Here is a 27372-nt window from a genome sequence, read left to right as displayed (position 1 = left end):
TTATCGTCGCAAAAACAATAATATCGTATCAATCGGCGATAATATCGTTTCAAGGACGATAATATCGTTTTACAGGTGATATTATCACTGCAGAAACGATAATATTGTTGCATGAAACGATATTATCGTCGCAAAAACAATAATATCGTTTCAATCGGCGATAATATCGTTTCATGGGCGATAATATCGTTACACGGACGATAATATTGTTACAGAAAACGATATTATCGTCCGGAAAACGATATTATTGTCGTATATTACGATATTATCGTCGCTCGGACGATTAAAAATTTTCCCATCGAAATATTTTCTTTTTACGTTATTCTTATTCGTGGTAAGCCCTCTAAAAAAATCACTAAAAACATTTTTTTTTTTTTTTTTTCAAACATTTCATGTCCACGAGAGGTCGAATAAAATTTTTTTGAAGCTCACCGTGAATTAAATTCAGGTCAGGTCATCAATTTTTAGTTTAAAGAGCGACCTAAATCAACCTTTTCCGAGCCTTAATTTTTTAGGACGTATAAAGACTATTTAACAAACTATGTAACCTATAAGCATATATGGTCATTTCCACTGTTTGCTATGCATGTTACATTATTTCCGAACCTTGATATCTTTGTATCCCAGGCAGCTCCATCAGAGTTTACTCACAAAGTGTGATCGGGCCGATAAACGTCTTAATCAATCGAAAAGAAGAAAGTAAAATGTTCATTATTGAATGAGGTCATAGGCCGACGCGTCGTGTCATACATTGATACCTGAATCCCATGCCATCATTCGAACTTTTTTTTTTTCTTTCATGAAATTCAATTGCTAGTAGGCAAAACTTGAAAATTAAGTAATTTTTCTATAGAAACTAACCAAAAGATTAAGACCGCTAAAAGTTTCTAATCTTTCGAAATCCTAACAATTTAATCCAAGATTTTTCTCTGTGTGATTGGGCCGATGTGCTAAACGTCTTGATCAATCGAAAGAAAGAAAGTTCCTTGCAGAGGAAGACTCTTGAAAGCACACAGAAATTAAAATGAAATTATTCCATGAGGTCATAGGCCGACGCGTCGTGTCATACGTGTCATTAATACCATTGATACCTGAATCCCATGCCTTCATTCGAACATTTTTTTTTTCTTTCATGAAATTCAATTTCTAGTAAGCAAAACTTGAAAATTGAGTAATTTTTCTATACAATGCGACTTATCAACAACATATTCTGTCGTGAAAATTCGACCCTTCCTTTCCGGTGGTTGAGTTTCAAAATAAAATAACAAATAATCCCAGTCATTCATTCATTCATTATTCCATACGTATAATTTATTCTTTGTGTTGTGTATAGAAGTAATTTTTTTTATTCTCGAAATTATTGTTGCATGTCCATACGACCAAGTCGATCATTTCAATTTAAATGCCCTCAGTAAGTCAGACCCCATCCTTTATGTGGTTTAAAAAGTGAATAAACTCTGTTTATATTACATTTTATATTGCACAACATATGGGCCGATACTCGTACGTATATAGAGTCGATTTAAATGTCTAGCATACGATACCATCACTACTTACTAGAACACTAAAATGGGTAAACTGTTGAATTTTATTTAGCATTCAGCTTTTTTTTATTAATGACCTGTTGTACCTTTAATAATATGCATTCCTTTAATGTATAAAATATATATTTACTCACTTCACATTTACATTCGTACATTTCGTGTGCGGACATATTAAGCCATTTAAATTTTGTGAACGATTTCCCTTCGCATCGCATCAACAATGCGATTTGCATTTAATAAAAAAAAAACACGGTTTGATACACGGTTTGAATAATGAGTTATCAGAAGGGGTGAACGCTTTGCATGATGTAGAATAAGATAGAATAAGTGGGTGGCTTTTACGCCTGCACCTAAGCCTCAGATGGGCCTGTTGTGCGTACCAACTAAGGAAAAAATTGTATGGGCTGGGGAAGCATCTGGTCCAGCTTAACGGACCATCGTTTTGAACTCCCCTAGGGTCCCTTTATTTAGAACAGCAATAAATTTTTGGGTGCATTTCGGTAAAACTTTATTTTTGTTCAGGGGGGGTGTGAATGGCTCAATACCAAAACACGCTTTTTATTTTATTTTCTTCAGAGTGGAAAAAATGCAGATTTTCGTAGCATGAAAAACGTTCTCCCTCGGTGAGAAATAGTAAATTTCACTTTGAGAGAATTTGAACTTTCGCTCTCGGGGAAATTTCCCATTTTCGCCCCTTGGAGTTAATTGCGGCTTGTCAACTTTCGGCACCCTGGACTTTACTTAAATCGTCGAGGAATGTCTCCAAATAAATTTCTAAAAATCCAAAACGGAATTCTAGATTTTTAGAAATTTATTTGGTGCGGTGCGGTTAACCTTATTATCTCCCCCCAGTAGGTTATGGTACAAATGCGTTTGGTTGACAATTGGGGACATTTGATCATTTGAGCACTTCATTTATTTATGTCTTCAAAAATTATATGGCGAATAGAGGTTTTCGTTTCATGGAGAAAAGAGGTTAATCACACCATGAACACATGAAAAATGTTGTGCTCACCTCTGGTAGATACATATGAAATTCTAACTCGAAAGAAATTTCCTATTTTCTCCTCTCGGTAAATAAATAGCTATTTTTGCCATTGCATCCTTACACTCATCACTTTGATGCTCATGTTGAAAATACAGCAGAAAATCTGTTATATAAAGTGAATATTTGCCTCTGTTTGCGAAACGTAGGGAGACGCCGGTTACTAGGAAAAATCTTCTATTTTCCTAGCTGGATCACGACAATTTCGCATCAGAAATTCAAGACTATTCGCAATTATATTTTGCTGTACTCGAAATATCTCCCAATTATCCATTACATCCCAAACTGACCAATAATAGTGACTTAACGTAAAACCGATTTATTCAAAATTTTAAAATGAAATTAATCTCCTCTCTGCTGGTAAACCTCTTGTCTCCAAATCACAAGTGAGTTGTGTTCCCATTCACACCATCGGATATGACAACTTTTCGCTTTTTACAAAATGGTAGAAATTCGATCAGGTCTTTTTCGTAAGTCGGTGAGATCGGTAGATATCGCAGCCATTTTATCCTGTAAATTCAGTTGTCTGAGTCAGTTTATCTGCTAGACAATTTACAGTCGAATTTATTTACTTTTTAATTGCTTCCATTCCCCAAGGAAAATCAAATGAAGTATCTCCAGCCAACTGGGCTTCCAATTGTGCTTTTCTCCGTCTAGTCAGTCCTCTTTCTTCGTCAGTTCCAGAAATTGTATTGTCAAGCACGAATCCAATGAAACCAGCCTAAAAATATTAATTGACACGATTGCAGAATGTAGTAAGTGTAGCACGATAAGATCCCGGAACGGATCCACAAACATAAACAGAAATAATCTTACAACGAACATTCCGGTACTGAGCAAAATTTGAATAAGATTGTCGGCTTCTTCAGATCCGGTTTGAATTACTCCTTCATTATGTTTGGCCCATTCAGATATTGTCTTAAGAATATTAATAGTTTCAAAGAAAGGTTTAGTCAAACTGAACGTGATACCTACAAGTCCCATAAAAATTGAGAAACTGACGATAAAGACGTTTCGAGCTGATTCCAAGGAAATTTCAGCCAATGTACTTATACCGACTGCCATAATCAATGGGAAAATAAATAAAAACATTCCGGCAATAATTGGATCAGGTAGCGATACAAAAACAGCCCCAGCTTTTCCCACTAATCCCAAAATTATCATGATGACTCCGGATACTATAAGAACGGCAATCAATTGGGTTAGGTTATGTAATTTCCGCAACAGCTGGTGTTAACAAAATGAGTAGTTTGTACCTTGTATCACTCTCCTGGATGCTACTCTCGTAACAGCAATCGTCCCTATATTGTTTGAATATGACGTTGATGCGTTACCTGATCCCCAAAAACCACTTAGAACACAACCAAAACCTTGAATGAATATTCCACGATTTAGAGCGTGTATGGGAGGACTCGTAGTTTCTGTTAAAGGGTAAAATAATCAGTAAACGAAAGCGACGCACTAAACGGGTTAAATTCTACTAGCAATGCTTGCACAAGCAAAATAGTCTCCGAGTGATTCAATTGTAGATGTCATGACACCACAAAATATACCAAGAACAGCTCCTATTGAAACAGTGGGCCAGCCCCATTGAACTACAAAATTATTTGAATTTTAATTGGTGACGGTAAAAAAAAGTGATTTTCTTAATTTTACATGGATAGGGAACACGAAACCATGACGAACCCGTCATAATTTTTATTTTCGAATCCGTTCGGGCCGCATCATTTGCAGGAAGAACATCGGTTACAGTTAAAATTGCACAAATAGCCCATACTGTTGCGACGGATAGTAAAACCTATTAAAAAACAAACATTATGCGAAATATAAGCTTAAAACTAAAAACAATTACCGGAAACACTTGAAACAGGGGAAATTTGGTTTTCTTGCCGTTCGGTTCTGCATTTCCACAAAGGAATGGGATTTTAATATTTCGTAAATGTTGCGAGAAAATGACTAGTAGCAACAAAAGACTAGCGAGAAAAAACATTTGTAATACACGTAAGTTTAACAGTTACAGCCGATGTCAGTGAAATTTAGACATTAATTTGTATCAGCTGGTTCACTAATACAAACATAAGTGCTTTTCTGTCTTTACGTGTAAAATAGTTACACGCACGTCTGGAAGTGGTAAAACCGTATAAAGACAGACAAGTGGTTCTGTTTATGAGAGTGAACTAGCTGAAAAACAGCTGAAGCAACGACAGCTGCCATATAGAGCACTATTTTATATGAAACAGTATTTTACAGTTGTGTGGCACACTGTCAAGTTTCAGTACCCTATTTAGAGTACCACTCATGTTTTAAGTGTGTTAACTGAAGCAAATTCATGTCTAAATTTCAATGACGTTTGTTGTATCTATCAATTAAGCTTACGATATCGACACCGCATAGTTTTTAGAAGCTTCCTCAGCTGCACTTTGGAACAAAGATATGCCAATGAGACTTATAGCAGGAGCAATAGCCAAGGGAGTTAAATATTTTACCAAAAATCCGATGAGACCTGTGTAAATGCTTTTTGTTATTTTAGTGCCCCTTTCTTTATTTCCTAAATAAAATGTGTTTTTCACGAATACGTAGTACAGCACAACCAATGATATAACATGATCATGACTACTGCCTATCGATCTAATGAATTTTCTAACAAACCCGTAAAAGCAAACAAAGCTTCAAATAAAGCGGCAAAAATGATAGCTCCTTGGATTTCTCGCATACGAACTTGCCACAATTCCGTTTTGTCTGCGTCGGACAAAGTGTCAAACACATCCGTAGTTGGACACTTCCATCGCGGTAAACTCATAATAGCTAAAGATGGTACTAGATACGAGAAACTGCCGCCCTGAACAATTGGCAACCTTTTGCAAACATGAATTGTTTCAATGAATATACAAAGAAAAAAGTGAAAATATTTCCGGAGATCTAACCTTGTTCCAATTGTACTTTGAAATATGGTTATGATACCAGACATAAAAACCAGAGTTGATATAATGTTAGCTTTATCAGGATCATCATCTGCCATGCACAGAGCTGGAGCTAGGAAAAATGGACACGCAATTGTAGCGCCAATCATTTCGAGATAGTGCTGCCAAATAGTCATACAAATTTATTAGAAAATTCTGTTCGTTTTTATTTCAATAAAATCTCGCTCACCTGTAGACCTAAAAAAAGGCACAAATACCATGGAGGAACATCATCAACGGTGTACATTAATTCACCATTTGAATTTCCTTGGAAGTTTTCATTTTGTGGCGGAAGTTCTTTGATTGAGACTTGTTTCCGATCTTTTAGTGGAACCTTCGCTCATACAATTTATTAAAATAATTTGAAATTTGTCCGTTCTTTTTAATGAAAATGTACCTCATTTTGAACGAATGCTGGATTGTCCATGTTTCCAGCTTCTTTTACGAAAAAGAAATATGATCACGAGTGTAGGTCTAGTTCACGGTCGTTTAATGTTTGAATTATTATTCGACACAAAAAAAATCTTTCAAAAATCGTTTTATAAGATGATTGGCTACGGCCAAAATTAATTTCTGAACTTCTTCCGGCCACACACTAGTTTTCTATTCCTTTTTGCTTTTGCCAATATAACAAGCAAACTAAAAGTTTAAGTGTTAGACCAATTACATAAACATTAAAACCTGTAACCACAGGTAATTATTGAAAACTTGTACAAGAGATTCGCATAACCGAATAATTACTGCAATAATGTCTGTAGTAGAGTTATGAAGTCGTTTAGGTATGTTACATAACTAAAATGACAGTATAGGTATAAAGGCAATGATTGGAGACGAAAAGTCTGTTAAACCAACTTCACAAAATCCAAATTATTTTTGTGTTACTTTTCATTGCATCGAAAGGACAATTGGCAAGTTACGTCATTCTGAGTGTAGATTGACTCTAAAATATTTTAATTATTGAACATCTACCACCTTCTTGATATTCAAAAGATAACTACTTTTTAATTAAAATATTTCTAGCGAAGAAGTAAACACTATAGGATGACAATCGATGATACACAACAGCTAACTAAACAATACTAAAAAATTTTTACAAATTAATTATTGAAATAGTCAAATTTCGATTATCAAACCTTGACACTGTATTTATTACTTATTGACTATTTTGGCGGTATTGTCATGGAAAGTAAATAAAATTATTTTCTGTGTTACGGCAATGTAAATTGCGTTTCGCTCATATATGAAATATGCATAGTATATTGCCTAATCAAGTTTGGAACCACGGACGTAATGTACTAATTAGGGAGATTGCGAATTTCATCTTTAGTAAAAGTTGACATAAAACTTGAAATTATAAGTAACTTTTCCATCCAACGTATATGGAGAGTCAACAATTCCAATTCCAGTTGTTACGTCAACTTACAATGATAAGTGAAAATCGCAATCTCCCTATTATCGCAATAATTTTTAATGGGGGGTAATACGTTGAGTGTACGACAATTTGTGACTGTGTGACTACCCCCAGAAATATATGTGAAACGAGTTATCGGTTGAAATAGTACATTAGAAATATTCATTATGCCAACTAAATAGACTCGAGACTGTAAATGTTTTGCCATCAATTTATTACTTCACAATTATTTATCTGTAACTGTAATATGGAAGCAACTTACAGAATATTGGAAAATAGAACACTTAGACCCCTTTTGTTTGGCGATCAAAACCCCATTTTTATCAATTTTCATTAATCCAAATCCATTCCGAGAGCAACCCACTTGTAACTTTATTTCATCTACTCGTGTACCATAGTCAAAAGAGTCGGACGAACATTTCGAACTATTGTGACAGAGATCGGAAAATACGAAAATTAAAGATAATCAATCAATTTTTCATAGCTTTTCACATTAATTTTACCTGAAGTTTTATCTCAAAAATGATTAAATGACGGCTTAGCCTGACTACCTTTTCTTGGCATTGTAAATAAAAAATGATATTGTTTGTATTAAATGAATTTTGACGTGACCTGAAACCTGATTTCGGATTTCAGGCTCGACCTATTAGGTCAGGTTCCAGGTTAACCTAATATTTTTGACAAATTTGTGTGAAAATTTCTTAAAGTTTCAGATCAACCTGAGGCCTGTTCTGACAAGTTTGAGAATTTTTTTGACCACGGTCGTTATTCTCAGAGCTTCATTTTGAGCTATTATATTGTATGGGCAAAAACCGGTAAACAAAAAGACGAAATACCGGCCGGTTTCCAGTCATACGGGTTTTTACCTGTTTTTAACCTGTCAAACGCGCCTTTTCATGTGTTATCGACAACGTCGACAAAAACATTGACAAGCTCTGAGTAATATAGTAAAATGCATGTTAAAAAAATTGAAGTACAAGATTTGAAATCAACAGATTAAAAATACTTTGATCGATGGAAGCATACTGGTCATATGCTTGCCGTCTGTAACAGGTTAATTTACCGGTTGCATTCCCTACTTCGACTATATTTTTTAGATTACAACTTCCTCAAACTTCAGGGTTAACGATTGCAATGAAATGACTTTTTCATTGAACTTTATTGGTTGAATATAAATTTCAACTTTCATTTCATTTCAGTTTCAAGATTACAATACAAGAAAACATCTGCGTAGCTCTAGTGTGAAGAAGTCAATTTGAAAGAGCTACGAAGCAGTTGTAGCAGTTTTACCATTTTTGAGAATACTCAGAGCTGGTCAAACCACTACAGCCAAAACTGTTTTGATTTAAGACTAACACATTCGTGCGTGGTCCGTATTGCGGTGTACATTTTTCAAAAAGGATTCTGATGAAAAGATATCATCGAAAATTAAATACGAGACACACAAATGTAGGCCATAATTTTAGCTAAGCATCGATGCCTTTTAACGACACACCGGAGATGATAATTTCTGCATAATTTTTGTTTAAATGAAAGTTGTAAGAAATATGACTATAATGATACGTTTGTTTACGTACTCTCTTTACTTCCCTTTAATTAAAATCTAGCTAGACAATGAAAATCCAAAGTTTGTGGGATTGATTTATGTGCAAAATTTTAAAGTATCCGTCGTCATTCTCTTGGTAATTTAATCAGGCATACCATTTTATCACTACGCTAATACAATCCAATTACAAATATATTTCCAAAGAAGGACATACATGTCATTGAAGCCATACATATTACACAAATGAAAAGCCTGTGAGAGCTTATAAATGTAAGGCATTTCGATATTTGTGTCCTTACTGTGGAGCTATTCATAATTATAGCACCCTTATGCTTGTATTAAATCAATTATAAGTGATAGAAAGCAACCCTCCTGCAATGCGCTAACTGAAACCTTTCAAAGAAACTGACAATCTTAACTATACTCACATAGGGGTAGGTTGTAGAGTCAACATCGGATGAAAAAAACACCACTCATTTCATCGCACACATACAGAATTCGTTCTATTTATATCGGATTCGTCAAATAGTTTGATGTAAAGACCAAAACCCATATAACATATTTATACATATACGACTTTTGACTTCTATGAGTATTTTCATCCATTCACTGTGGCATGTCGTTTTACACGGGTACATACATACAATACAATATACAAAAAAAGTTCTATTATTTCCTTCTCTTCTCAGTTTTTTTTTCTATTCTACAAATCACTTAACCGTGGTAGAAAAAGCAGTCAGTTCGTTCAACCCATTTGCTTAGAGTCAAGGACTTATCATGGTGATCATATTATTCAACCCGACTACGACGAACGAAACTTATAAGATCCGAGTTAAGATATTGACTTTGTGCCTTCAAGATACCAATTGTTACTTTCGGTACAGGTTTTTCGACGTTTTTTTTTTCTTCTCTTTAAATACACTGAAAGTTACACATTCAACCACCCCTGTAATGATTTTTCTTCTCCGTTCCCTTTTCGTGTTTCATATATATATATTGTCGACGGTTTTGAGTAAATATTTTTGTTGAAGTCCTTTACGTATATTTGGTTTTTGTTGAAGACGACGAGTAATATGAGATTCTAAATTCTAATACTGTTTGTTGGAAAAGGGTTTGTTGACTATGTGTGATATCAGGTCACTGACCGTGAATATCTTTATATGTTTTTATTTGCTTTTCTTAAGTCGTATTGTGTGAAGATCATATTGATATGTGATGTGAATGCATACAGTGGATTACTTCACAACAAGGAATATTGTGATGGCATTCGGTAATAACTTTCGAATTTAAAATTTAGTAAAATTGTTTCATTGTGTGTCGGGGAATGAATTATGGTCGGTAGTTCAATATTCGGAATTTCGGCGATCTGCCCTTAAATGTTTCAGGACAATGATTGAGAGATATAGGAATAAGTTTATGTCAACGAACCAAACAATTCTTGTAAATGTAAAGCACGGATGATCTATCTTCACTTTTTTTAGCAATTGATGGTAGATGTAGCGCACGGTGGGGTTGAACAGAACTTAAATAGAGTCGCGACACCACCTCTGATTTTTTTTAATATTCTTATTGAGGGACTCGAGTACTATAAGGAACCACATTCAGTTCGCAAAATTTTCCAGCCGTTTCGGAGAACCGGCACTCATAGCCGTATGGGACCGACGTGTCAATTTGAATACAGATTGTTATCGCAACGGATAGAGGAAGCTAATTCTAAGCTAATCGTACTGACTTCCCTCGACAACTTGACCACGTAGCTACAGCCAGCTAAAGTCGAAAATTCGACATCTTTGAATGGTTATATGTCCAAGACGAAGAAAGTTTGAAACTCTTTGAATGGCGATGTTGGTAGATGATTCCATGCTCTATTAAACGTCGAGAATGAATTTTACAAAATTTGTCTGAATCACCATCCTCGGCGAAACTTGGATTCGTAATACACAGGTTGACCCTGTCTGCAACAAAATAATAGGGCCTGATCAGCCTGCAGTCTAAGCTTTTCAACGATACCATACTCGCCATACCAGCCAATGAAAGTGTAAAACAGGTATGGTCTATTGTCCGCCCGGAGGACATAAAAATTTGATTTTCGTACTTAAACGCACTCATTTTCATATTATTTTGACATAAAATGTGAGTGCGTTTATGACGAATTCGCCGATCGACCAAACCTGTTCTAGACTTTCATTGATACCAGCCTCACAACAAGTATCTGTTATGACATTTTGTGTGCAGCAAGGTCACTCTACGACCAAATTTTCAATTTACTATCTATCTTTTTACATTCTTACATTAATCACGTGTATCTGGAGTCGGTTAAAGCTGATTTCGCTAGCCATTAGAAGAAATTTACCCTAAAAATATCTGGAAATCAGCTTTAAACGATTTCGCTTGCCATTAGAGGAAATTAACCCTAAAAATATCTGGAAATCAGCTTTGACCGACTGGAAAATTTTGCGAGCTGAATGTGGTTCCTTACTCGAGTCCCTCAATAAGAATATAAAAAAAAATCAGAGGTGGTGTCGCGACCAATGAAAGTGTAAATCAGGTATGTTCTATTGTCGGCCCGGAGGATATAAAAATTTGATTTTCGTACTTAAACGCACTCATTTTCATATTATTTTGACATAAAATGTGAGTGCGTTTAAGATGAATTCGGCGATCGACCATACCTGTTCTCTACTTTCATTGGTCGCGACTCTATTTAAGTTTTGTTCAACCCCACCGTGAGCGACGAAAGATGTCGAATTATGGCACAAAATAGTATTTTGCTGCTAAAAGAATAAATTTGTTGACAAAAAATGGATGCACTTTTTTAATAGAAACGCATTGATTAGTATGTCGAGTGATGGATCAATAAAAATTCGAAATAGCAAAAAAAAACCGCAAAAATAATGAACCGAACCACAGGTTGGTAAATCGGTAACTTAGGTAAATTTTCGGTAAACAGCACAATGTGTTTATCAAACTCGCTTCGCTCGTTTGGTTACTTAACATCTATAGTGACAAAAATAATCCCATTTCTCAACTTGTTCCTTGTTGCATAAATTACTACTTTAAGATGTCGATTCATTGACTTTTTAAACCAGTCAAGTAAGAAAAGCAGAAAAAATAAGGATTCTAGAATTAATCAATTTCTAAACTTTTTTAAAATAATTTATCACTCAATGCATATACCAACAAAGTATCAAAACTAAAGTTAACGTCATTCTCTTGTGTGCCTTTAATCGAATGATCCCATCATGATGTATATATATGTAACTAGTACACACCATTCGAATGAGTACAAAAACCGCAATCCTAAATGGAAATAAACCTTTTTAAACTGGTTTCAGTTAACATCCTTCTTTCCATTACAAGAGAAATCGTCGATAAAGAAAATATATTAAAAAGCCAATTCCAGTCTACCTATAAAACTTGAATTTTACATCGTCCCTTCTTCACAATTCAACTGTATGTTTATACGATATGATGCGTGTGATATAATAATACATTTTTGCTGGTTTTTCTCCAGAATTCTCTCATGTATGACGTGTTATTGTAATGCCACACCGCATTAATGCATTTTATTTCCAACAACCATTTATGTATTCAGCGTACTCTCAACAATATATACGTTACATATAGTTATTGTTTGACGGTATCATCACAGTAAAAGCAGAAAAGCATTTAGCGACTCCACAATGAGAACAATAAATACTCCACTCCTTGCTTGAGTTTGATTTCAAATCATTGTTCATATGTATTTTCGTATCCAGACCGAGTCCAGATACACACATTTTAAAAACCGAACGGGAACCCGCAGAATTGAATAATCTATCGAACACACCGAACAGCATTCACATTTATATATAAAAAGCAACAGAGTATGCAACACGTGTTGCTGCCGAAGCGACTGGTATTCGTATTAGATTTTTTTTTTTTTAAATTAAAATTTCTATTATGGATCAATGTTTTGTTCATTCAATGCACATTAAAACCTTTTTATTTGCTTACAACAAAAAAAAAACGAATCAAACTCTGAATCGAATTGGCAACTGTTCAATGAATTTAATGTTCAATCAACCATAGACCTCCGTTTTTAGGTCGTCAAGAAACATATTATTAATATGCGGGGCATGCGGGGTGTTTGACCCTAACTGATAAGGCAGACATTTAGAAAATTATTGCTTCAAATTCTTAGAGAATGGTTGGCGCAAGCAATATGGTAAATTGGTAAAGTAAATGTGTTTTATCTGTTTCTGTTTCAATCGTACAAGAAAAATTGAATGCAGATCTCTCTTCAGTTCTTACAACTATGGTAGATATAAGATGGTGGCTCAAATTTACAAACAATTTAAGTTTACAGTAATACTCTAAATTTGAAAATATCTAAAATTGTAAGACATGAAACAAGATTGTAGATGACGGCTACCCCTAAATGTTAATGTAATGAAAATGTCAATTTTCTCAAATAGTTTGTAGTCAGAATGTTTTTGAATAGAATAGAATAGAATGTACTATAATGTTACTATAATGACCCTTCTTCTAAGGAGCGACTTGTAGTCTTCTTGATACATCTTCCAAGATATGCATCAAATATTACCGTTGTTGAATCACATAGATTGTACATATAGTGCAGTAGTGCATACTCAAACGTATATGCTCGTACAGTGCAAGAAGATAAACAAATCGCATTTCCAACGAATACAACCAAATGAAGTTATTTAGCAGGAAACCTCGTCACCTTAGTACTTCATTCTTTTCGCTCTATCCATATTCCATGAAGTGTCATCACTGTGAAGTTGGTTCAAAAAAATAGAGCACTGACATTAGTATGTAATTTTGTAACGAAATTGTACTAGAACTGTAACATAATTCTACAAAAAAATCTATTACATTTGAGCGTTAGTTTCCGAACAGTATTTCTCTATCCACTTGCGATGTACAATACCCGTTACAGAAAATTTTACGCGATTCCTTTCTTTTGTCCGATCAATTTGTGCACATTATGGACAACAATATCGCAATGTCGCGTCGTAGCAACTTTGTATGTGGATCAACATTTTTACTAATAGAATCGTTTGAATGACAGTAATTGAACAAGAAATGATTAATAAAAAGCAATGAACAGCGTTCAACGCTCCTCAAAAGTCAATGTCTTCCTTTTTTTTCAAATAGAACGTTCATCCACATTAAAAGAACTACAAGTTTCATAGAAAGGTTACATGAAATGTCGAGGAGGTGGAAAGGTGGAAACATAATTTATTGCTAGCTGCATCCGGAAGTTCACTATTACATGTATGTTTACCCCCAACGGAAGTATTCCATTACTTGTAGGGGAATTTTGGGATTTTTTTAATCTTTAGATGTATGTGTGCCCCCGCGGAAAGTCATCAATACGTGTATGTTCGGCCCTTGCGGAAGTGTTCACTTCTGCGGGACCCGGATATACATGAAAAACTTTCATAATTTAATTTTTATTTGTTTTTATTCAATTGTACTGGTGAGACAAAAACAAAATTTTCGAAAAAAAAGTAAGAAAAATCACAGAGTGGAAAGTTTTGGCTAAATTTGTTGGGAGTTTTACTGGGTAGAAGATTTCTTTTTGTTCTTTTCATGAAATCCCATTTAGGAAAATCTTCACTGAATTTGTAGAACAATACATTATACGTAAACCATAATTATTGTCAACGGTTCTCGTTTTTCAATTATGACTACACCAAAAAACAGCGGGTATGGCAGAACCATAGATTTACACTCGAGAGACGGCATGGTAGCGCTGTCATTTTTAAACATGTCTAGGTGTACATATAATTTTTGGGTGCCGATTAGCATCAGCGCCACCATATGTCACCTCTCGAGTGTAACTCTATGGACAGAACCCTTTCGATTTTTCACATATTTTTTGGAAAAGTTATATCACTGTAACTAATTCAATTAATGTCGCTGGGGATCGAATTTTTTGAAGGACTGTGAACCAACAAATTACACAAGAAACTAAATTCGTTTTCATTGCTTCAATTTTTTGTTGTTGTAAAATTGAATGTTTTCGAACTTGGTACCATGTAATCGCATGTAATAGTAAACTTCCGGATGGGCTAGCAATAAAATAAACTACATTGGATGCTTGGAAGTAATTCATTACACTCGGAATCGATTTTGTGAACTCGCAAAATCAATCACATGTTTTAAGCAACAAGGTTTGGAAAGTATTATTTTGGCAGGTGTAAAGAACTACACGAGCCAAAAAGTAACACTTTCCAGACTGAGTTTGGCTTGTATCACAAGTTGATCCCCCATGTAATGAATTACTCGACCGCATCCAACGTAATCTACTATTTGCCGAATTAGCAATAAAAAGGTCACTTAGTTAAATTGTAACAAAATTAATGTGCTTTTTTGTGCACTACAATAATAATATAAATATAATAAAAGCTAAAAATGATGAGTACACCTATACCGAATGGGCCATTCGATCATTAAAAAAACAATCGAAAAGTCACTAAAATAAAACCTATTAAACAAAGAAGGTCCAAACATTCAACAACGGGCAATTATGCTAGCTATCCAGCAACTCTAGCAAAAAATTATTTCACAAAATGCGTGTGTGTCGAGTCGATCTATTCTCCAAAAAAAAAGATCTAGCATACGTTTGTATTCGAATAAGGTGTATTAATACATCCTGCTCATACTGATTTACTTTCCAACACTCGTTCTCTCTGTTCTGGGGTTGTTAACCCCGTCCACTTTCTATTTGTGATGAGCCGGCAATCAACACACAATCACCAATTCACTCGCAACCCAAAACGCTAGGAACGCACCACATTGAAAAATAAATAATTTTATAACTAAAAGAAGAGAAAAAAAATATGTTAATAATAGCGCAATATACGCAGGCGCAATAGTCTTAGAGGCTCTGGTGTTTTTTTTTCGTATGGTTTGAAAACAACGACAAGCAAATGGTGATGAAATAAAAAACCAGCGACTTTGAGAAAATAACTTGAAGATTTTGTACTCGATTACATAAAAGTCAAGTTAACTGTTTAGCATCTTCTTTCCTTCCTCCGCATTTTATTTTTATTACTTTTCAAATGGAATGATGAGTGGATTGCGAGCAATAAGTATATATATTGGGTATTGATGTTGTTGATACATATTTCTCATATTCACGTTGGTTATTGTCATCGTTTACACCATGGAAATAATAATAATTTGATTTGTTTATGTTTCCCAAGGATATTATACGAATGCATTTTATTGTTGCTGAATCGCAAATGGTAATTTCATATAATTGTTCATCCTAATCAGACTATACCATTAATTGTATTGTTGGTGACTATTTTCGGTAAACAATTGAAAAGTCGTAAAGTCAGCATCAGGTAAATTCAATTCGTTTAGATACGTTTGCTTTTTAAAAGGCGTGCTAAACATTTGAAGGAACACTTTAATTGTTGTTTGCTGGCAGCCAGAAAGCGACTCATTACCGTCTTGCTCAAAACCAGTTTTTCCCGTTTTCTGGCCTTTTGCAAACAAATGGAGTTACTGTCTTGCTGGGAAGTTTTTTTTTTGTCAAGTCGTGTGGGAAGATTGTATTTTGAGCCGAAGGCGAGTAATATATTCCACACGTACCAGCAAGATAGTAGTGTGCTATTATCAGTTATTTGCGTAACAAGTAAGGAATAGTACTTTCATGTGTCGGTGCCGAAAATGCGGGAATCTTGAGATTTATCTCAGGTTTTCGACCACTTCCATGAATTTTTTTTTTATAGTCTGTTTCTGACGATTGATTTTAGGCACTTTCGCATGTAGCCTTCACTTCGTTCGTGCACCATCATTTGAGCGGCTTCATTGGCGGATTAAACTATGCTAAATTCGGTACCATGCCAATGGCGATGGAAAAACTTGGCGCTGGAGAAACTCGTGCATCATACAAATTCTAATTGCTACAATACAATGCTCTCTAAAATGCGTGCAATGAAATATTTAGTTCTGAACACGTCAAAAAATAGAGTGGTTTACCCCTCGGCCAAAACATCATAGACTGGAAAGCACTCATTCGTTTTCGATTTCATTCATTTGAAATTTGAATGTGGACATTTCTTAGGAGGGAAATTTGCTTCCGTTTCTGAAGGCAGCGAAAGGATGGGGAAAAGAAATTTTTTGACAATAATGATGGATAATGGTGGTCTAATGTATTTGATGCAGACAGAATATATTTCCAAATATGAGCGTCGAAATTTTTGGTTAATTGTACAATTCCTCACTAATATCTATCTAAAATTCTCCGTTTTTCCGGAAATTTAACTCAGTTCTTCAGTAGTTTAGTCAGTCAAATCCTAATTTGTAAGTTTGTCGTCAAAGATAATTGCATTAGGCAGTACTACAACAGTATATTTGAATGTAGCTCCTTATAATTGTATACAAACTGGAGCTACGCGGATCATTTGTGAAAGATTTCTTTTTTAAGAAAATACATGAAATGAAAATATTCTCTCACATACAGTAAAGAATAGGGATGGGAGGCGTTCAAAATTATCGATAATATCAATCGAAAGAAATTATCGATAATCGATTAATCATATCGTTATCGATAATTTAATAATTATCGATAATTATCAAAATATCGATATTTTGATATTTATCTGAAAATTCATGATAATATACCGATATATCGGAATATATCGATAAATATCGGATTTTCGGACCGAATTATCGATATATCGAATTATCGATATCTTGATAATTATCAAAATATCAATAATTATCGATTATCGATATTTTTTTGATAATTTTCGATAAAAAAAGTCGATAATTATCGATTATCGATAATTGATAATTATCGATAATCATTTTCATTATCGCCCATGCCTAGTAAAGAAGCAAAATCCACATTCAAATCTGAATACGCTGGGTTCACCGAGTTTGAATTTTACCTGAGCGGAACTCAAACAAAACGCCATATTCATCTATCGAAAATTTGCGTGGTGTTAATTGAACGTAATATCGGTGTAAAAGGTGTTTTTTTGTCCATTCCCGCAGCTCCCATGATAGTTCTAGTCATAAAAACCTGTCAAAGACTATAATTTTGAAAACGCAGCGAACTGATCCACTTTTAATAGAACACTGTCCACAGTGTCCACTACACCATGCACAGAAGTGAATACATCATTTGACAATAATAACTAAAAATTGCTTAGTATATCGTTTCGTCAAATTAACAGAAGACATAACTGGCCTCATCATTGTTTTTAATAATCCACAAGATGTGAACAAAACAGGAGGACAGAACATATTTTAAATGGGGTTAATGGGATTACAGAAATGTTTAAATAATTTTTAATTAATCAATAGCATAGTAGTGGCACGGCTGCTGTTGCATGTGCGAAAGGCAATATAAATTGTCTACACACAAGTGAATCATTCACACATTTTCTTATGCCATCGAATTTAGAAGTAATCATAACAAACGACCCCACAGTTCAACGAAACATAAACACTAATACTCGAAGGAAAAAAAATATAAAAACTATGTTGTACATGCACTGTACGTACACATTTATGTGTAATCTACTTATAAATAATGTTTCCACCAGCTCCAGTAACTTATACTCTTTCGAAAAAAAGTGCATTGCTTTTCATATATGCTTTTTCTTTCCTAAACTAAACGAATTGTACTTTGTAGTATGTGGTTGTCTAAAACAGTCATCGTAATTAATTAATAACTGGGTCAAATGACTTACCAAAGCATAGAACAGCAACACCAGCTCTTTTTTTACATCAGCACAGTGTTCACAACAACCCATATATGCATTCAATGCGCGATAATACCAAGTATATATTTATGTATACTTAAATAAGTATTATGTTTTGTGTGTGCATTTTATTGTTGTTTTTTTTCGTCACAAGAATAGTAAGAAAAAAAAACTATTTTCAAGACCATGCAATGAGTGAATTGTTGATAATTTCGTACTTTAGGTAGGTACACACAGTAAAAATGATAAAATAGACATAATGTTCATCGTTATGATTGCATAATCATAGTACAAACAGGATGTTATAGTAAGGTCTTTTTGTGCTTATTGCGCTAAAAACGTATTCAATTATGTGCACGCACATATGTAATATTAGCGAATTTCGTGCTGCGGTTATCTTTAAGGAGGTGTATACAACTAGAAACTGAGCTAAACGTTTTTCTTTTTACATTGGGTTGACAATCTTCGAAGCTAATCCTATATAACACATTTGATTGCGTCAACTAGCCCTCGTTTCCGTAGAATGGATTTTTAATTTTGTAGAAATGTAGTTGCTTAACAGTTCTCTGACGATCATATTAATTTACACTTTCTGTGGTCAATTTTCAAAATAATTTAAAAAAATTCACCAATATCCCCAGTGTTACCTTCTCAATACTTTTTTGAAGGTCTGGAGTGCTAATCATATTGTTACACTTTGTAAGTTCATTGAGAATAAATAATCTGAGTATTGCGAATCGGTATCTTGCTGTCGTCAAAAGTAATGTGATCGTACGAGTGGACCGACTGGTACAACAGCTAAAGGAAATTACTAGACACAAATTTGGTTGATTTTAACTGTTTTGTTTGAGACACTTAGCGTAATACTGAGTAATAGTATATTACTTCGGAGGTTCCAAGTTGTTCCGAGCCGAAGGGGAGCCGAAGTACAATGCCTTATACGTGATTAGGCAATGTAAATGAAAATGAAACATACCGTAAAGATCATTTGCGTAATCTGTATTCCGTAATTTTACCTTTCAATGTCAATCAAATTTTACGTTTTCAGTACACATAGACAAATCCTGGTTTAAACTGTTAGGCTTTCGAAATAAAAAAAACTTTTGTAGTTTTTTCAAAGATTTGGTTGTAATCTTTTGGTTACGCACAATAAAATTGGAATATTCTAAAGATTAAAAAGGTATTTGGAATAAGTTTAAAATTTTGAAATTTAATTTAATTTTTTCTCTGAAATCATTTCTGTGAAGTATAAAAAGGTTTGCGGGCGATCCGAACTCTTGTGCACACCCACTTTTTTCTAATAAATTAAATTTAATCCAGGAATTTTCTCTGTGTAAAGTTAAAATTACTGAATAACGATTTCGAAAGTGATCGTACCTAGCGTAGTATAATCAATTTCTAGTGAATATAATTATGTCCATACGATTGTTAACTAACCGTTGTTTATCAGTCTCCACTGGAGACTCTCCAGTGAATCTTATTTTGCATGCTTCTGGACCGAAAACCGTTAATTTGATCAATGAAGCATTTTCATACGGGCATGTACAATGTTGTTCCACAGATACTTCCACAGATGGGGTAGTGAAATAAATTGGATTAATTACATTCAGTTTCAGCGATAAAAAACCTTCAAGTTGTCTACGATATGAAGTGGTCTTTTATAGCTATTTTTCTAACTAGTTAGTAAATTGGATTGTTTTGCTCATTATATGTGTTGGCAACAAGACTTTATTTACCGCTAACTAACTCAGAATCCTTCTGCACATGATGATCGTAGTAGTATTCTGTCAATTGCGTAAATTATTATATCTTGGTTATGTACCCTTATGTATCACATGGATTTCCGCATGACAATTGTCGTGTGCAGTGCAAACATTGCAAATCAACTTCGTTTGTCTAACGAGATTGTTGCTGAAAATTTTGAATATTTTCTACTTGCAGTAGAAAATAGCTATTTTGCTCACTAGTTCGTAAATGGGGTACACCTTTTGAATATAAGAAAATTCAAGAGAATTTTCAATATTTCAATAAAAAAAACTGCATTGGTTTTCTGGTCATTACAATGTTTTACAGAGGAGACGATCTCTTGAAAATCATCTAAAAATGATCATATTCTGAAATGATCAACTCAAAAATTGTGCGATCGAATGTTAGTCAGACGTATGTTGCAAACTTTCGAAAACTAACGGGACACGATCTGCTTTACAAACATTTGCATCGAATGAAATTGGTGCCCTCCCCACTTTGCAAGTTCTGTGAACAAGAAGACCAAACATCAGAACATATCATGCAATGCCCTGGACTGAAGAGAGAAATCGAAGACCTAAAGAAAATCTGCCCGGACGAAGAAGAATTATTTTTGAAACTATATTGGCACGTTCGAGGAAAACAATGAATTGAATTTATGATATTTTCGAAAAATAAATGAGCATTAGATACAAAAAAAAAAAGATTCTGAAATCATAAAACATCAAATTTAGATCCTATGCTACGAACGAGTTTTAAAAAAATCCTTGTAAGAAGAGTATAATGTTGAAATTCATTCGAGGATTTGATGCACATATAAATGAAAACGCATCGAATTCAAATTGAACGTATAATTCATTTAACGTTACAACGGAGCCGTTTTGTATATATATAGGACTTTGAAGAGCTAAAATGAAACAAAAATATATTTGAAGTCATGAAAGCATTCCTTTTATAAAACGAAAATAAAAGAGTATTCTTTATGTGTCTCCTGTTTCTGTAATCAGATGACTCGCATAAATGAAAAGAAGAAGAAGATAAATTCCAATTTGTATTTATATTATACATTACATATTGAACTCAACTCCAGTTACTGAAGCGATCCGGATTGAGGAATTAATAAAATAAAAATTTATCATTTGATGGAACAAAATAGTGGAGTAGATACATACTTCTCCGTATAGTTACGATATTATATATATTTTCTATGCACAAACATTGGACACACATAACATACCACCATATTATATGTTCAAACAATAAAATTATTTTTAAATTTCGGTTCAACGAACCCAGGGCATGTGGATGTGATTTGAAGCGAGGAAGAAAAAGAGAACTTGTGTGGTTGTAACTATTGTGTCAAGATATGTATATTATACATGCGCTCACTCAGTTCTAAACAATATGTTGGTACATTTTGAGGAGAGAGTAAACATTTTATTACAACGAAGATGTGTAAGTAAAATGGAAAATGGGAAAAAAAATAACGAATTCCGATAAACATACTAAAATGTACCCACTTTGGAGGGGTATAGTTGTAGGAATTGAAAGGAGTTAATGTAGAGCAGAGAACATGGTCGTCTATATATTTATATACCCAGCGCTTTTTTGATGTTTGAGTGTACACGAGCAGAGAAAAATATTCAAAATTTCTATTATGCTTCCATTGAATATACATAACTTTTATAAAAATATGCTATTACAATGTGGAACTGCTTACAGTCATAGAATTTCTTATGTACAATGCGGCAGAGATATTCTTTTGTTGTCTTTACCTCTATCCAAACTTCTTCATTCTTTTTTTTCTTTGAATATTTAAACCATCACTTAAATATGAATTTGTTTAAACAGCATAACAAAAAAATGTTGACCATATGCTACGCAGGAACAGGTTGCTTTTTTTATTGTTGAAATTGTAATTCAAATTCAATCTAATGCGTTTTTCTTATATGAATTTCTCTTCACTTTAATTTATGGGAAAATGCTTAAGACAGTTCATTCACTTTTCGTTGTACATAATATTTCTAACATTCATAGAAAAAGGCGGCGTAGGGCAATGCACAGCAATTTGAAGAGGATATATATCGTCACATTAGAACGACGGTTTGGACAAAAATCGGCAAAGATAGCTGTGCAATGGGATTTTCTTTAGTGATTTTCTAATAAGACTACACGCACAGCACACATTGATGGTGAGGATTTAAATGGCATTCAATTAAACCGATATTCAGAGAGAAACGAACGGTTATCATTCGGTTGATGATTTAAAGTAGTTGTTTTTGCTGCTAGGATAAACGAAGGACGGTCTTGACTCCAAATTTAATTATTAAATTAAGACGGGGTGACAAAACTTTTTCATGCTTGCGATGTGAAAATCCTTATTTTGTCCACTATGAAGCGTTGTGGAAATGGTATTCTGTTGTCATTTTCTCTCCTAACATGGTGGGTTTACCATAAAAAAATTTGACTGAAAACAACAAAAATTTGACCAAAAAAGTCTGCGTTGCATGTGACAGATAAATTTTCTTGTAGATCTATTCCTCAACATCTGCCACTTTGCGACGCAGATTTTTTTTTATAAAATTTTTGTTGTTTTCAGTCATTTTTTTTTAGATGATGAGGACAACTAAGCCAGCTTAGTGTGTTCAATTGGTCCAATTTAATTTTTGCGTAACGAATCTGAAAGCGTCAACTCTAGCGATATCATTCATTTTAGAAATTGTACTACAAAGACTGCGTCACACTTTTCTCGTAGAGATTTTGTTGTTACTACATTTTCAACAACATAAACAAAATGACAGTTCAAGTGAGAAAAATTCTATTTTCTCCCAATGGGAAAGAAAGTGCTGCACTTTTCTTATTAGAAAATGTCATTCGACAATCGTCAACAAAACACTATTTTCGCATTACCTATGACGGGGATGAAAAAAATTGTGTTTCGAGGGTGTTGTTGGCCAGAACGTAGCGAGTGCCACAATTCACCCGAGAAAATGAAATTTGCTACTTTTGTTCCCTCGATTACCACAACGCTTTTCACAACAAAGGCTTCTGACGATTCACATGAGTCGAGAAAATCACTATTTTCTCACCTGCGTTATAAAAACCATTATTTTCTCACCGCATCTGAAACTTCGGGAACCTTTGTTGTAAAAACGTTGTTTGTGTTAACACATAAAGGGAAAAAAGTGGGAAATTTCACTTAGTGACCAAATAACTATAACCCATCCTAAACAATTACAAACTTGTATTGATCGTAAGCTTTACCTTTATTCCGTTTCTTAGTTAAAATAGTTTATGAAAACACTGAACTCGTTTAATAATTCTGGAACATAATGTAAACAAGTGGGGTGGAGTCGTGGAGTAAACTAGATAAATAAAATATGGATACAAGCATGTTGGGCCAAAGTGTACACCTGTAATTGAGAAGGAAAAGACATTATTTGAAGACAAAAATCGGTGTGTTAGAAGTTCCTATCTCCTCCTCCCGATAGAACAATAACCAGTTCTTCTTAGTTAAGAAGTGGTTTGATAATATGAACTATGGTTTCGACTTTCAGTCACTGAGTTTAATTTAGAAAATTTACGCATCGTTTTAAACACCTACATTCGCGAGGACTTCTGTATATCGTACGAAATAAATGTTGTGCGACGAACACTAACTGCCGATGTCGTCGACCACTATTTGGTTGCTAAAATTCAATGCATATCGCACGCTTAAGAACACAAAATAAATAAATTTAAAAGAGGACATCCATTTCAACATCACACTAAAGTTGACTGTGCTGTTAATAACCGTGTTATTATTATTATTTTTTTTATAGTCATCCGGAACATGTGAAACTTTACAAAATAATATTATTCAACATGCTGATGAATAAGAAAGAGTACCACGGTGGAAATACATCATATCTGAACGTATGCATGTATATACGTAGATACGTTATACCTACCTGTAAATGAAAAATAATTCAAGCCAACAATACCATCAGGTAAATTATAGTAAAAGCACCTTATTACGAGAGAAAAAAAAATGTGTAAGAACGGGGATCATATATGTGAATAAGTCGGTAGTGTGTGAGTCCGATTCAAATGGAATTTGAATAGAAGATACACTTCACATGAAAGGCTATAAAAAAGCATACGTAGATAGCGAAGAGAGAAGTTGAATTTGTAAAACTTAATAGAAACAGGGACCTGTTGCTTTTGGATGTATAACCTGTGTGTTTGGAAATGCTTTTGTTAATCTTAATTTTTTTTACTTATTGTTTTTTGTGTGTAACATGTGTTTGAGTAATTTTTCGATTCAAACGCAAATGATGGCCAATGGTGGCTTATTGCGGATGCTACAAAAAATGTCAAGAAGTTTTCGGGTAATGCCACGAATCAAAATTTGTATAGTCGCAGAATCTAGACGCAAATGTAAAAAAAAACGTTCAGGCTTCATTTCTGTTATTACTCCTCACGAAACTGACAAAAAAGATTTAAAAATCTCTCACTCAATCGTGTTAGGGCTAGGTGTTCTCTTAGTAATCGATTGTCGTAATGGTCCATAAACTGTTATTGAAAATGTTTGAGAACAACAACAGGTCGCAATAAATCGATTACAAGACGTTCGAGTGTCGATAATTTGAATCACTCTGAACTCTTTACCGAAAAAAATCCGAGGCCGAGACAACGCACGGCAAACCAAGCACCACACCAGAACAAATATATTTAATGGCACTGAACCAATTTCTAGAACCACAGGGTTACATCTAGAGGTGTCAAGGTGACGCTGTCATTATTTGAACATGTCTGGCTTCCCTTATATTTTTCTGGTTTTCTTTGATCGACAGCGCCTCCATGCCTCCTCTCGAGTATAACTCTATGACTAGAACAGATTTTTAACGGAAAGTAATCCCTTTGCTCTTCTTCTCTCTAAAAATTGAAAATTCTGTTCTCGTGCTTGGTTCAGTGCTATGGTAACGGTCATTTGGCCACTTATTTTTGGGGAAGGCAGTGGCGTTATACCAACATTAAAACTTAATTTGGGTGAGAAATTCTGACTACTGTGCCGAGCAGGCCCCTTGCTTAAATTCTGTTCTGGTGCTTGAGTTACAGTGTGTTTCCCGAGATGAATCCTGTTCTTACATGCTGCTTAATTCCTATTTATTTTGTCGATTTAAACTTTCTTATAAATCAATATCAGTCTGTTTTGACGTTTTGACGAACACGTTGGTGTCCTTCAAGAAAAAAGTTACTTCTCAAGGGACACTGATGCTTAGATCTTTTGTCATTTTTATTTATTTGCGTTTGTTAGGTAATTTTGAGTTTTAAATATATTTAAATCTTCGAAAATTGTGTCCTTGTACTTAAAAGCAGAAGAGGAGATGGCCCTCGCGGTGACTATAAGAATAAAATTACATAAAAGAATGAGCTCGTTGTGTACACGCATTGCATAGTTTAGATACAGTCCGTGTTTCTTGTTCTCAAATTTCTGTTTATATCGTCAGTGAGTGGTGTGTGCTGAGAAGGTAAATGTATTCCAACCACACAATGCACTGTGGCATAGTACACATTATATATGTATCTGAATAACTTAACTGTAAATTTTAATAATGTTGATTTTAAATTTAAAAGGAAATAAACCTCTTCAGGCTTGCCCATATCATAGTATCTGTGATAATGTATGCATAGAGACATTAAAAAAAATTGAAGAGTCTTTCCTCTCGAAATAGTCGAAAAATTAATTTTAATTTAATAACTTTTGTGGGTCAAGATAGAAAGCATGTAAGCACTAAATTTTGTGGACTTTTTCATCCTATTACTTATGTCTAAATAATATTCTTAACCTTCATTGAGATGAATATTCTAACTTTAAATCATATAAATGGACTTTAATGAATATATTCTTGAAAGGCGTAAGCGTTCCTCCATAAATTTCATTCGTACCTTGTCTTGTCCAACCATACTCAAACAGCCAAAATATTACGACTTCTGCGGAACCACACCACAGCGAAAGAAAATACCAAAAAAATAAAAACATTTTTATGTAATCTCGAATCTTGATGTGCTTTTTGGGTTCAAAAACCTCTAGTTTCTATAATTTTTTTTTGTTGTTAATGGAGCGTAAATTACAATTTAATTCTTTTATTTTTATGGTAATTCCATCATCTATGGCCGGCCTTTCATTTCGTGAAGTTCTTTGTGTGCTTTGGTTACTTTTAAGGTATTGCATTTCTTCGTTTTTGGAATAGAAACCAAATCTTGTGGAAAAAAAAACAATTACGTGTTCCCTATTCGTTTATAGAAAATAGACTCGACATTAGTTTACACTGACTCGGTCTTACCGAGTCGGCAAGCATCGATACTTTCCCCCTCCCCCACACAAGCAAATCTATCACGTTGGTCGGTATGGTCGGAGTAAAGAAGCATTAGAACAATTTATATTTTTAAGAGAACCTACAGTTTTGGTCCTACAATTGTGGATGATTAATGCGAGTGGAAGGTATGTCGACATTGGAGAACAACGGACGGTATAAGCATCATTAATTTAACACTGTACACACACATACATAAGCGGACGATATTTCAACTTGTAGACCAAGATAATTCCACGGTATCATTCTTTCATACGTATGCAATGGTCAACGGTAAACAAATTACTGCAAAAGTAGCCACTTTACAGGAGCTTGATAATAACCTCATTACATAGAGGTGCGCCACATTCCTTATTGCATTCTTGTATAAAAATAGTATATGACTTCCGAGGTTCCAAGTTGTGTATTTGATAAGTGGGGTGTTCCCCACTTGTCAAATAGCAACTTGGAACGTCGTAAGTACAATGATTTACGTGATTAGGCAATGTAAAATGAAAATGAAACATGCCGTAACACGTAAATTTTTTTAAAGAGTATGTTTTAAGGCAAGTGCAATAATCTACTATTTCCTTTGTTGTTCGACATTAGGCTATTATTTAAAGCCTTTTCAGATCACTTTAATACGGCTGGTCATCTGTTATAGACAACGATAACATAACAAGAATAAGGAATGAGCTCTGTCTAGTGTTCTGACGACGATATATGGATTTGACCATAGCACTGCTCCTAGCACGAACACTAATTTTTCCAACGTCAAAAAGCCTCCAAATTTCCAAACATGTATGGGCACATACTTAACAAAAACTTGGAAATTTTTTCACGTTTAAACCGTTGTTCAACCCACAAATACTAATATTCTAATATTTAGTATATTAACCGGCTGTTACGTCTCGTCTGATACACGAGTCAACGTATGCATGTCATGTGCAAAAAGTATGCAAAGCATGTACGAAATTTCTAACAATATTTACATACATATGCGGAAGTGGATTCTGTGGGTCGGAAATATGTAGTATCTAAGTGAAGG

At 34.2% G+C, this 27372-nt stretch overlaps 1 protein-coding gene across 1 annotated transcript; it reads right to left on the bottom strand.

The window, feature by feature from the left end:
- Positions 1-2896: 2896 nt before the first annotated feature.
- On the bottom strand, positions 2897-6745 carry LOC119077866 (solute carrier family 23 member 2-like). Its single transcript, XM_037185211.1, has 13 exons — positions 5947-6745; positions 5740-5883; positions 5514-5671; positions 5239-5444; positions 4966-5092; positions 4442-4562; positions 4246-4387; positions 4071-4184; positions 3846-4010; positions 3565-3767; positions 3406-3507; positions 3162-3310; positions 2897-3099 (listed from the first exon to the last, which is right to left on the bottom strand). Exons 1-13 carry the CDS (start codon positions 5974-5976, stop codon positions 2970-2972), a joined length of 1791 nt encoding a protein of 596 aa, XP_037041106.1. The 5' UTR covers positions 5977-6745; the 3' UTR covers positions 2897-2969.
- Positions 6746-27372: the final 20627 nt, after the last annotated feature.

Source organism: Bradysia coprophila, unplaced genomic scaffold (genome assembly GCF_014529535.1).
Source record: "Bradysia coprophila strain Holo2 unplaced genomic scaffold, BU_Bcop_v1 contig_24, whole genome shotgun sequence".
NCBI lineage: Eukaryota > Metazoa > Arthropoda > Insecta > Diptera > Sciaridae > Bradysia > Bradysia coprophila.
The sequence above is the reverse complement of the archived record's forward strand: the minus strand, read 5'-3'. Positions and strand labels throughout refer to the sequence as shown.